This window comes from Salmo salar, chromosome 01 (genome assembly GCF_965601325.2).
Source record: "Salmo salar chromosome 01, fSalSal1, whole genome shotgun sequence".
NCBI classification, from domain to species: domain Eukaryota; kingdom Metazoa; phylum Chordata; class Actinopteri; order Salmoniformes; family Salmonidae; genus Salmo; species Salmo salar.
Genome location: NC_138291.1, coordinates 136,756,530 through 136,770,389, shown reverse-complemented (window position 1 = coordinate 136,770,389; position 13,860 = coordinate 136,756,530). Strand labels below are relative to the sequence as shown.

General features: G+C 42.6%; 1 protein-coding gene across 11 annotated transcripts in view; it reads right to left on the bottom strand.

Moving 5' to 3' along the window:
• Positions 1–387: 387 nt before the first annotated feature.
• The window catches only part of strbp (spermatid perinuclear RNA binding protein), a 128,170-nt gene continuing 114,697 nt past the window's right edge, over positions 388–13,860 (bottom strand). For 9 of the 11 annotated variants that reach the window (XM_014125805.3, XM_014125775.3, XM_082978822.1 and 6 more), the window contains one exon: positions 388–8,617. In XM_014125805.3, coding sequence (XP_013981280.2) covers positions 8,523–8,617 — 95 coding nt within the window. In that variant the 3' untranslated portion in view covers positions 388–8,522. Of the gene's footprint in view, positions 8,618–10,450; positions 12,577–13,860 lie in introns of those variants that run through there. The other 2 variants (XM_082978823.1, XM_082978824.1) reach the window with 1 other exon arrangement.

The window sequence follows — 13,860 nt, the reverse complement described above, 5'->3', positions numbered from 1 at the left end:
TGTCAAACTAACTCTGAGACGAGATTCAATCTCTCCGTCTGAGAGAAAAGACAAGCGAGCCCAAGTCTATTCTTCAGCCGTTTCTTTGGACTCTTTAATCGTGACTTGCATCGAACTAGCTGTAAGATATTAAATCTCTACTTCTGATTAAAAAGCCCAGCTAGCCCTCTTTTCTACTCAGCCTTATATACAGACTTTTATACCCTCTTATAATATACTTTTCAGTCCCCACTATCATGACTTCCATCAAATTAGCTGGAAAAAAATACATCTCTGCTTCTGAGGGAAAAGAGACAAGGATATTAAAATACTACACCACACAGCAAATACATTTTTTTTTGTCTGCATTTACTTCATGGTAACAGAAAAGGAGATTGACGCTTTAAAGAAGATTCAGTACTTTTTATTATTTTGTCAAGCATAAATTATGGCAAATACAGTGACAAAGTACATATCACCATGGTGATTTTGCTACTAATAATTTAATACCACAGCTAGAAAAACATCTACTGCTGTCATTTCGAATGAAGCGCCGCTCGCTCAGAGGTTTGTGCACAATCATCACTTCGCATTAGATTACCTTGTTGATAGTAACTTTATAATTCAAATTGATCATTTATTTTTATGCCACATGATCGTAAAATGTGCGAGAGGCACAACTCCCGACAAGTTGGGCTGCTTTCTATGGAGTTACTTTTGTGCCAATAAAATGCTAAAACCTTTACTTGATTTTACTGGCACAAATATAACTCCGTAGTCAAAATAATACAACTTAAATGGAAGATTCTATTTACAGAAAGATGAGGGGAGGAGTCCATCACTCAGAAGACGCCAAGCTCAAAAAACGTTATAAATAAGAGAATAATAAATAAAAATGTAAACACAAACCAGGCAGGAAGTGCCCAAATGACTCACACAAGTAGTTTAAAAAAGATTTATAGATGTATACATGTTTATCATATATATTCTGTTTATATATGTGTCTCTACAAAAATGCAAGTACTGTAGCTCTGCTATGGATATACATTCTACTCAATAACAACGGTGTACATTCAAAACCAAAAAGCTTCGATCGACAGTCAGGATATTGGACAACATTGATGGGCCGAGATCCTCGAGAGCGAGCTTGTAACAAGTGATCGGCATTCCACTTGTGACAGACAATCTCCCATACTGTGACCGACTTAACCCTGAACTATGTGCTGCAGCTACTTAGAGCACAGACAGGCGAAGAAAACGTTCAGTTCAGCGATAAAATTTCGCGAACCTCGCTCTCGCTGGGCGTAACCAGATCGGACTCCTATTCCAGAGCTGCTGTAGGCTCGCAAATTGAATTCCCAGTTTTCAAATTGTTCAGAGCTCGAGTCGATCCGTATCATACAAGTTCAGCGCTATAGCGAGATCAAAATGTAAAGGTAATTTCCGATTGAGGCGGCATATGCAGCGGTGCATGCAGTCTCCACGAACATGGGAACGTTCCCGTTAATATGTCAATCGCGCTATAGCGCTGAACTTCAGCGATAGGGATTTAATCGAGTCCCCAGTCTCTCACACAAGTCCCCTTCTCTCTCTCAGTAAAACATTAGAGCTGTAGAAGTTTCCACGTATAAAATAAGTAAACAACTTAAAATAACTATATACACAGCTACAGCCCATTGTTAAGCACCAAGGTACATGGTTATGGGGGGTGGAAGTCATTCCTCTGTAACAAATGGCTCCGTTCCTGTAGTATATCTTCAGTAAAAGCTTGTGGCTTGCACTAAATACAATCGTTGAGCTGGGGTGGTAGAGCCCCATAGGAACCCCCGTCTTACCTTGTGTTTTATTACTGTACTGTGTGTGTGCGTGACAACGATGATGAGGATGGGTATTTTGAGGTGGGCTGGAATAACTCCGGCGTGTGTGTGTGTGTGTTGTCCGGGGGGCCCTGAGTAGGATTCGGTGGAATATTGCTAATGTGGTTTTGTGCTTGTTGTATCCCATTTCCTATGTCAAGGAGGAGGACCTATCAGGGACAGTTCAGGGGAAGTCGGTAGGGACGAGGTTATATTACCACAATCCATCACACAAATCAAACAATATATAATTCAAAAGAACACAATCGTTATTCATCAACAACCAAGCCACTTAACCATTTTCCTTAATGTCCTAACTCAAAGGCATTGTCATTATGGCAATATATTTCAATCTATTATATATTCTGCCTGGTCTTCTCATCGCCGAGATCTAATATATTATAGGAAATACAGCAATCTGCCCATTGAGAAGCACTAAGTGAGGCAATCTGCTCTCTCCACTACACTACCAGCCAGACATGGGTTCAAATACTATTTGAAATCTTTTAAATATTTGTAATGTTTGCTTTAGCCTGTCTGGAGTGCCAGATGGGCTGGGTTTGCACTTTTGCGATTGAGCTTGCCGGGAGCAATAGAATAATTAAGCTCAGTTTAAGTATTTGAAATTAGGTCAAATAGTATTTGAACCCAGTGTATGCTCCTGATAAGCAGTGAGGTGTTCTACACTCTGGCCCACCTTAGGGAGCAGAGGCATGGATCATTAGCCTGGGAAGAATCCAGGGGGAAATTAAAAGCCAACCAACGCTCAGTGAAGGATGATGTCCAGTAGCCTATTATTTATGTGAGCCATCTGGCCTTAGCATGTCTCAACACAACACACAGCCCTCGGAGAGAGCATGTTGTATTGAAGGGGTCGTTTTTTTGCCACAGGCCACAGGCTTTCCGTCTGTAAAGCCTGAATTTGAATTCAGAAGACAAACACATTAATTCTCAAAAAGGTAAGAAAACAAAGACTGAGATACAAAAAAAAAGATTCTACTTTAATTAAGACTCTCAGCTCTGCTGCTTGCTGGCTGGCTGCTCCGAGCGATGGGATAGGGGAGCCTCTCCAAGCCAGCCCAGCCTGGCAGCACCACCACAAGTGATGCTTGTACCATATGGTGTTCAGGCAGTCATGGGACTAAACCCTCTCATCCAAGAACACCAATTGGAATATCCCATTGGTTCTTGGATGGACTATCCCTGCAGGATTTTTCATTTCCATGTGAAGCTTTGGTTTGAGTGTTACTCTGCATGGGTTATTGTTATACACATTCTCAATGAGAGACTTGTACCAGAAGACTAATCAATAGGAGTGACTTTGGTTGGAGTGTTACTCTGCGTGGGTTATTGTTATACACATTCTCAATGAGAGACTTGTACCAGAAGACTAATCAATAGGAGTGATTGTCTATCATGTAATCAATCGGAGTGATTCATTAATAACAAATTACATTTGTAAAGCGCTTTTCATTATAATAATAATAACAAAAAGTAAAAATAGACACAACTAGACAAAGAACACAGCTGATGCTACAAGGACACCCAAGGAGCACAATTATCAACAGAAAGACTTCCTGAAGAGAAAGGTCTTTAGGTCTAGTTACAGGAGAAGATATACCACCACAGGAAGATTTCAAATACTGGTACACCTGAACACTTCAGATCTGTAAGGGAATTGTGTGTTTGACAACTAGATTATAAACCACAGTAACAAATATGTGGAGATAGTTTAGTTAAGTTTTATATTTTATTTGATGTTCAGACTTTTAAATGTTCTCTACTTCAAATGTGTATAACTCTCAACAACAGCTTACCCATGATATCAGTTAGACTTACCGGGGCCATACTTGCGAACATCAGAAAAAGTTTAAACTTTTAAAAGTTTAAACTTTTTCTCCATCTCAAACTGCACATCAGCCAACTGATCAAACGCTAAACTTTAGCTGTTCTTATCAGATAACCTGGCAGACTTAATCCTCTGCTAACCTGCACAGCTAGCCGTCATTATATCCCATCTGGTGATACTGATGATTTGTTTTTTTAGGATAACTAACGCAGCAGGCTAGGAGAATGAAGTTAAGAAAAGAGTTAGGTTTAACTACAATGCTACAGTTGTCAACAACGGTTGTCCCCGACTCGACCACTCTAGGTCTACTCCATCTAGACCTTTCTCTTTTCAGGCTCTGATCAGGCCCTACACCCAAACAAGGGCACTGCGTTCATCCACCTCTGGCCTGCTCGCCTCCCTACCTCTGAGGAAGCACAGTTCCCGCTCAGCCCAGTCAAAACTGTTCGCTGCTCTGGCACCCCAATGGTGGAACAAGCTCCCTCACGACGCCAGGACAGCGGAGTCAATCACCACCTTCCGGAGACACCTGAAACCCCACCTCTTTAAGGAATACCTGGGATAGGATAAAGTAATCCTTCTACCCCCCCCCTTAAAAGATTTAGATGCACTATTGTAAAGTGGTTGTTCCACTGGATATTATAAGGTGAATGCACCAATTTGTAAGTCGCTCTGGATAAGAGCGTCTGCTAAATGACTTAAATGTAAAATGTAAATGTAAACGGAAACAAACCGTCTGTGGCGACAAAGCATCAGTATCATAACACCGGTTCAAATTCCGTATCAGCCAGTTAAAATCGTTGACGTGGTTGGACGTGATCCAACACTTGTTCACGAAAGCGTCCTTAACGGAAGTAAAACGGCATGTTGTGATAATCAAAGCAACTAAGATAATGTGTGTTTTGAGTGACTGGTCAGATAGCTCTCTGTGTAGACTCCACAACTCCTTGTAAATGTTGCAGATTGTGGCAAGGGTTTGAATCTCACATTAGTTGTCGTCGACAGCTATTTGACAAGTCCAACAGCTCTTTGGACTGTTTGTCTAACGCTAGTAGCCTAGTCAAGGGTGCATCATGCAATTGGCGCTCTACACTTGAGACACACCAAGCAGAACAAAAGTAAACCTTGAATTTGGAGGTTGAAAATATCCTTCTGGTGGCCAAATTGACACATTTTAAGAAATGCCATTGGTTGGTGGATATTAAGTCTAAGAGCTTTGATAGTATGACGCAGAATTTGTTACAGGAAGTAATCACTGTCACATGAAGGTTAGAATAGGGCTAAATGTGCCAGGTTATGTTATGGGAACAGCTAATGTGTAGTGTTTGATCACTTACAACTACACGAGTGTACAAAACATTAAGAACACCTGCTCTTTCCATGACAGACTGACCAGGTGAATCCAGGTGAAAACTGTGATCCCTTATTGATGTCACTTGTTAAATCCACTTCAAGCAGTGTAGGTGAAGGGGAGGAGACAGGTTAAAAAATGATTTTTAAGCCTCGAGACAAATGAGTCATTGATTGTGTATGTGTGCCATTCAGAGGGTGAATGGGCAAGACTAAATATTTAAGTGCCTTTGAATGGGGTATAGTTGTAGGTACCAGACGCACCGGTTTGTGTCAAGAACTGCAACACTGCTGGGTTTTTCACGCTCAGCAGTTTCCCGTGTGTATCAAGAATCGTCCACCACCCAAAGGACATCCAGCCAACCTGACACAACTGTGGGAAACATTGGAGTTAACATAGGCCAGCATCCTTGTGGAACAATTTCGACACCTTATAGAATCCATGTCCTGACGAACTGAAGTCGTGCAACTCAATATTAGGAAGGTGTTCCTAAGGTTTGGTATAGTCAGTGTACCTCAAGCATTTTAATTGGCTGATGTGCATTTTGAGACTGAGAAAAAGTTCACAAGTATGGCCCCACCAGGATTTAAATCCTATAAGTTATTCGTCTTGAAAGTTACAGAGGCTCAATAGCTTCCCCCATTATTTAAAAAATGAAATAGAAAGAACAACATTTAAAATGACAAAAACACTGAAGATCAAACTACCATGAAGATCAAGAAGAATCAAAGCATTTCATGTACTTCCTGTAATATTTCAGCCGTTTCCTTCTGACTGCAGTTGTTTAAAAAAAAAAAGGCTGTCGTGTTAAACATCCCAAAAAGTGATGAGGACAAAACATCAGAAGCTCTCACCAACTGAAGCTACATACATAAATACATACAATACCGTATGTTGGTGAAAAGATTTGACCCACCCAATCAGTGCTATTAAAGCTATGCTTCAATCTTTTGGGACATTCAAATATGATCATTCCCTTTTTGGATGTGTATTGTGCCAGTTGTCAGATCACGTGGTTATGGATATGTTTGTATCAGCCTAGCGCATCTATTTGAAAAACACAAAAGTGATATTGCAGAATGTACTAGCAAAATGTTGATTTTGGGGTTGATTTAACATTCTTAGCAGCTTTCATATAAATAAGCTTTAAAAAAAAAACATTCATTAACCTTATCTTATCCTGTACTTTGTGATCCATCCATCTGGATACAGGACGGTTGTAGTGACTCATCCTGATATTGGATGTCCACTTATTCAAGACCAGATAAAATGGCCTTGATGCTGGGTTGGTAATCTTGCTAGGCACTGTAGTTTACTTTACCACCATACACTAATTTAACCACACACAAACTCATATAATACCAACTACAGCTTACTATGGTTTCACCTTATCAGTTAGATATAGCATACTGTATGCTATATGTAGTATATTATACTATATCGTATATAAATAGGTATACTAGAGAGGGTAAAGTGGGGGTTATGAAACGACTGGGTCCTGTCTGTCTTTCTACAGTAGAGCTATAATGTGTATAATGTTGGACTATCCATTTAATTAGATGTAGCTATTCATGAGTGTTCCATGGTGATGAGGCTGGTTGGTCTGCGACTGTGTTGACAGATGCAGCAGTAAGCCCTGTGTGTTGGACTGTTCCATGGTGATGAGGCTGGTTGGTCTGCGACTGTGTTGACAGATGCAGCAGTAAGCCCTGTGTGTTGGACTGTTCCATGGTGATGAGGCTGGTTGGTCTGCGACTGTGTTGACAGATGCAGCAGTAAGCCCTGTGTGTTGGACTGTTCCATGGTGATGAGGCTGGTTGGTCTGCGACTGTGTTGACAGATGCAGCAGTAAGCCCTGTGTGTTGGACTGTCCGAGTAGCATGCTTTTACTTAGTTCACGCTCGGTTTGTGCAACTGATGCATAATATATTTGACACATTGGTTGTGATACAAAATACCATTTTCATGAGTTTGCCTGCACATTGTACAACAGTTGTGCAAACGGGATTGTGAACTAAGCCCTTCGTGCAGCAGTGGAGCGACGGAGGGGCGACAGATGTGTGCATGGGGGGGGGGGGGGGCGAACAGGTGGTGGTGCAGTCACAGGGCCACCCACCACCTCTACAAGCTAACAAACCTGTGAACTGTGCTTTTGGTCCCACGTTATGCTGTAGGCCAGAGAGAGAGAGAGGACTGTGGCTGGTCCTCTGAGTAATGTAGTCCTGTGAGGAGGTTTCAGTGTTCGAATACTCTAGTTGTCCAACAGACCCCCAGGTTATTATAAAAATAGCGTGTATGCACGTAGAGTACCGATACAGCAGTACAGTACAGGGTGTACGCCACAGGAGGTTGGTGGCCCCTTAATTGGGGAGGATGGGCTTGGGGTAAGGACTGGAGAGGAATCGGTATCAAATACATCGAACACATGGTTTCCATGTGTTTGACGCCATTCCGTTCGCGCCGTTCCAGCCATTATTATGACCCCCCCCCCCCCCAGCAACCCCCACTGGTGTACGCCTGTTAGCAGTGGAGCAATGAGAAATGTTCCACTGAGTAGAGAAGTGTGCTTTCTGACCGGAAGTCAACAGGAAAGTAATGTGTGCTGTCACATAGGAAGTGTGTGTGTGTGTGTGTGTGTGTGTCTCAGAGAGGGCGGTAGGGTTGCTAGGTTGAGTGAGCGAGCGAATCTCGACTGACCAGGGCTGTGCTAGCGAGCCGTAGACCAGAGAGACTTGAGCATGTCCAGAAAGGCTCAGATGAGAAGACATCGGGGTAAAAGAAAAGGAAGCATCACTACACTAGTCTATTAGCACAGGTTAATTAAGAAACAAGTTTCATATTGCATTGTCCTAGCACTAGAGTAGAGTAAATTGCTTAGTGTATATAAAACTGGAAGAAGAAGAAAGCTATATTGTGGGATTATAATTACATTTCACTTTGTAATTCTAAAATAATTTATACCAACAATAAGTATATCATATTTACACACACGTACATCCTAAATAGTTTCAGCACATGTAATATATATTTCTAGAAACACATACCATACACATATATGCATATATTCCATGGTATAGCCACACATACACACAGTGAATATACAATTGAAATGACATATTGCAATGCTGTGTTTGGGTAAGACTCAATTGAACATTCACGTCATCATCTCAAGTAAGCTTGAAGCCAAAAAGTTCAGGTGTAGTATTGCTATATAAGAAAGAGACCAAAAGACCAAGGTACTCAGCCTTCAGTTTTGATGCAGCTGAGAGTCAAAAAAGTCAAATCAAGTATTGCTTTTTTTTTTTAGGTTTGTTTCCTTTGATTTGGGTAGTGAGGAGACAGAACAGAGTGAGAGGAGTTCGGTTTGACCGCTCGCTGGCTCTGTACCGTACGGTGGGAGACGGACAGACAGCCTGCTGGGTCAAAGGTCAAGCTCCTTAGCGGGACTGTAGGTACGACAGTTTAGAAGCCACACAACCTGATGGTTCTAGAAGTCAGAGAAGAGATCTTGAGGACCCAAATGAATAATAAATGGTGCGATGGTCCGAGGCTGGTAAAAAGGATTGTCAATGAAAAGACCACCTACAGTGAGGAGAAGAGCAGAGAGAGATAATTACTGTGGGACCCTGTAGGAGGCAGCATGACTTCCTCTCTCCATAGGTTGCTATCTCTGCTCTGTCTGGCTGTACTGTACGTGGGGTTTTCATTGCACTGCGGCGGATCAGGTTAATAAAGACATCAACAACTTAAGTTGCAATGGTTACCACTTTCCGACAAAATCAATCCAACCAAAACTTTAAAGGATAAGGAAACTATTGAAAATAAAAAATAAAACTTTGAAGCTCATTTATTTCAGATACGACAGCAGAGATATGTGATAAGACGTTTTTTTTTTAAGACACAAACGTGGTTAGTACATAACTCTGACAAATCAAATCAAATGTTGTGATTTTGGAGAGAGTATAGTACAATGCCATCGCGAAGAGAGAGGGGGAGCCCATGGGATCGGAAGGGAGGGAGAGGGTTTGGGATCAGGCACATTATGGGCTTCCCCTGGCTATCACCGAGGTAGGTCTCCCCTGCTCAACCAACCATGGGACAGGACACTGGGACCTCTGGCCTATGGCTGCGCCTCATAGCGGTAACCATGGAGACGGCTGTCCTAAGTGTACGGTATCCCAGGGGGCTTTTCTCTCGATGGCGATGGTGACCACGTCCTCCCAGCCACGGGCCAGCACAGACACACAACCACCTCTGATTGACCCAGATATCTCCATATAAGATATGTTTAGGAGTAAATATAATAGAACTTTTATGGTTTAACAGAAAATATCTTTTAGGGTAAAAAATATAGATGAAAGAGAATAATAATATGGTCACTGAATTCCAACTTGGACCTCACTGTTCGTACAGAACAGTATGTGGACAGTTGTGCAGTGAGCCATCAGGCTAAATAGAGCAGGAAGGTAAGGTAATCATGCCATGGCAGCGTTGTGACAGAGGTAGCTTGTGCTTTGTGCTGGCCCCATGGGAGAGGACTGAGTGGACTGCTGAGTCACACTGACACACTCACCAGTAAAACCAATAATAACATAAAACCAAACAACCACAGAAATGAACCAGGAAAATTAGGTAGACAATCTCCATGGGTTGGATAGGGTCCCTTGTTGCTGCTTTCGATTCTCCAGAGTGTAGCTGTGTTTCTGTGTTTCCATATTTCCATGTGTTCTGTGCTGTAGGTGTATTCGATAGAACTCGGGGGGGGGGGGGGGGAACCAGCCAACTAAGCAGCCATATCAGATTGCTGTGCGAACTGTGGATGGAGGTCACGGGTTGGGGTCGGGAACCAAATGTGCAATGAGTGAGTGAGTGAGGGTTGTGAGGGGTCAGACTCAGGGTGCAGTACATGTGCATATATACGCAGGACAAGACAAGTGATACCATCAGGACATCGCTGCAAGCATGACCAGGGTCGAGGTCAATTCCATTTCAATTCAGCAAGTTCAGGACTTAAACTGAAATGAAATGAACATTTTCCCTGAATTGACTGAATTGAAATGGAATGAAGTGACAGCAGTGGGTTTGAGCTTCTATTTATTAGAACATCTAATATGAATGTTATTTACTGCTATTGCTACTGTACTAGCTCTGCAAACTGGACTATTACTGTATAGCCTCTGGTACACCACCACCATGTTCCCCTACACTACACTCTACTTCCTATTCATAACAACAGCATTTCCCGTTTCCTGTCAAGGCCATGCAACTTCCTGTTCACATCAGGAAATAGCTTCAAATAGCTTCTCTAGCCGCTATGTAAGCCAAACAGAGGGTGCTACAGTGCAGTAGGGTCATTAGACTATACTGTACTGTTACTGTACCTCGTTTCAGTTACGACACCAGGCAGTGCTCAGCTTGTTGTAGAAGATAAAGGTTTTATTTGTCCACAAATAGTTTCATTATTATTCCTATACATCCTTCACACAGCTCAGGTTTACAGAGAATGTGTTGTCTATGTCAAATTGCAGGGCCTAAATCCTTCCTACAGAAGAACAAGAACAACAAATAACAAAAAAAGGCTGATATACAGTGCATTCGGAAAGTATTCAGACCCCCTTGACTTTTTCCACATTTCGTTTACGTTACAGGCTTATTCAAAAAATAGATTTTTTTCCCCTCATCAATCTACACACAATACAGCATGATGACAAAGCAAAAACAGGTTTTTAGAATTTTTTGCAAATGTATTAAGAATAAAGAACAAAAATACATTACTTAAGTAATTATTCAGACCGTTTGCTATGAGACTCGAAATTGAGCTCAGGTGCATCCTGTTTCCATTGATCATCCTTGAGATGTTCCTACAACTTGACATTTACATAAGACCCTTTACTCAGTATTTTGTTGAAGCAGCTTTGGCAGACATTTACAGCCTCGAGTCTTCTTGGGTATTACGCTACAAGCTTGGCACACCTGAATTTGGGGAGTTACTCCCATTCTTTTCTGCAGATCCTCTCAAGCTCTGTCAGGTTGGATGGGGAGTGGACACGCATAGCTATTTTCAGGTCTCTCCAGAGATGTTAGATCGGGTTCAAGTCCGGGCTCTGGCTGGGCCACTCAAGGACATTCAGAGACTTGTGTCGAAGCCACTCCTGCGTTATCTTGGCTGTGTGCTTAGGGTTGTTGTCCTATTGGAAGGTGAACCTTCGCCCCAGTCTGAGGTCCCGAGCGCTCTGGAGCAGGTTTTCATCAAGGATCTCTCTGTACTTTGCTCTCTCCCTCGATCCCACCTAGTCTCCCAGTCCCTGTCGCTGAAAAACATCCCCACAGCATGATGCTACCACCACCATGCTTCACCGTTGGGATGGTGCCAGGTTTCCTCCAGACGTGACGATTGGCATTCAGGGAAAAGAGTTCAATCTTGGTTTCATTAGACCAGAGAATCTTGTTTCCGATGGTCTGAGAGTCCTTAGGTGCCTTTTGGCAAACTCCAAGCGGGCTGTCACATGCCTTTTACAGAGGAGTGGCTTATGTCTGGCCACTCTACCATAAAGGCCTGATTGGTGGAGTGCTGCAGAGATGGTTGTCTCCATAGAGGAACTCTAGAGCTCTGTCAGAGTGACCATTGGGTTCTTCCACCTCCATTTCGATTGCTCAGGAAGAGTCTTGGTGGTTTCAAACTTCTTACATTTAAGAATGATGGAGGCCACTGTTTCTTGGGGCCCTTCAATGCTGCATAAATGTTTTGGTACCCCTTCCCCAGATCTGTGCCTCAACACAATCCTGTCTCAGAGCTCTATAGAGAATTCCTTCGACCTCATGGCTTGGTTTTTGCTCTGACATGCACTGTCAACTGAGAGACTTTATATAGACAGGTGTGTGCCTTTCCAAATCATGTCCAATCAATTGAATTTACCACAGTTGTACTCCAATCAAGTTGTAGAAACATCTCAAGGATTATGAATGGAAACACGATGCATCTGAGCTCCATTTCGAGTCTCATAGCAAAGGGTCTGAAAACGTATGTAAATAAGGTATTTCTGTTTTATTTTTGTAAAAGATTTGCAAAAAAAATGACTGGCCTGTTTTCGCTTTTTATTGTAGATTGATGAGAGGGAAAAAAATATTTAATCAATTTTAGAATAAGGCTGTAACGTAACAAAGTGCGGAAAAAGTCAAGGGATCTGAATACTTTCCGAAAGCACTGTACTGTAATTTAGACTCAAAAGAATGATGCAACAATTCACAGTACAAATCCTTCAAGTTTTTCCTTTTTTTTAAGAACTTAAACCTGCAGGTTTTTTTAATCAGTAAAAGTTGGAAACAGTAAAAAAGAAATATTAAATGACAAATCATGCTGAAGTCCTTTAGTTCAGTTCCCCCCTCGATATGTTGAAAAAAAACAAAAAGACTCAGATTCCCTTCTAAAAAAATAAGGTGGGGTGTTTTGGTGTCCCTGTGCTAAAAGAAGGAGTAGTGGGGGATGGGGTAGGCAGGCATTTTCATGACAGGCAACAGAAGCATTCTCTTGGGGGAGAAACCTAGAGAGGAGACATGAAAAGAGCACTCCACATGAGTCCACGACAGGGCAAAACAAAAATGCACGCTTCTGTCCTGTGTCATGATCTTCTACTGTGCCTAGAGTCTAGGCCACAGAACTAGAATGATTAGAATTCCAGGTTAGACATTTTGTGTGCACCAATGAGTTCATCAGTCCAAATGCTATTGTGAGAACAGAGGGTTTGTTCCATTCATTCTAGTTCTATAGTCTAGGCCTAGATAGTCCCTGTGTGCAGAGCTACAGTAGAACCCAGAGAGAGGGACGATTGTTAAAGACGAAGTGAGTGAGTGAGTGAGTGAGTGAGTGAGTGAGTGAGTGAGTGAGTGAGTGAGTGAGGGAAGGAAGGAAGGAAGGAAGGAAGGAAGGAAGGAAGGAAGGAAGGAAGGAAGGAAGGAAGGAAGGAAGGAAGGAAGGAAGGAAGGAAGGAAGGAAGGAAGGAAGGAAGGAAGGAAGGAAGGAAGGAAGGAAGGAAGGAAGGAAGGCCAAAGTCAATGGTGGTGTACAATGCAAGGCTATGGTTGGTTGGCTGGTTTGTTTCTTTGTCTAATTGTTTACAGGTACTGTATAATGGAGTGGATATTCTTGTGGTCTGGGCTGAGGTTTGTGTGGTTTGTGGCTGCGATCATAGATAGACAAGAGGTCATAGTGGTGTGTCCTTGAGTGTGTGTGTTGTTTCGTGTGTTTCTCACGGTCTTGAACCCATACAGAAATCCCAAAGCAGCAACAGGAGGCTGAGCGCCACACAGCAGTGAGCGTCAGACAGAACGATAGATAAAGAGAGAGATGACTGTAGTTGAGGAGGATTAACCAGCATGCAACATCATCTCAGAAGCACTGGAGGGGACTGGACACGACATGTAATCTGATCTCACAACAGCCAAATACCATGATAGTGCCACATGACATGACTGGGTGGTAGGCACTAAAAGCAACACTCTTTATGTACCAGGCAGAGACCCAGGCAGGGCCACTGGGGTTAGCTAAGCAAACAACACTACTAGCCTGGGACCAGATCTGATCGTGTTGTCTTGCCAACTCCTATTGTCACAAAGACCACAGGAGGTGGCAAGACAGCACAAAAAGATCTGGGACCAGGCTACAGCACTCAACACCAAGGTCCGTATTCAAAAAGCATCTCAGAGTAGGAGTACTGATCTAGGATCAGGTGCCTCCTGTCCATATAGTCTTAGTCAAACTGATCCTGTATCCTACTCTGAGACTCTTGGAGAATACAGGTCCCAGTGCTAGGCTCTCTGGGGTCTAC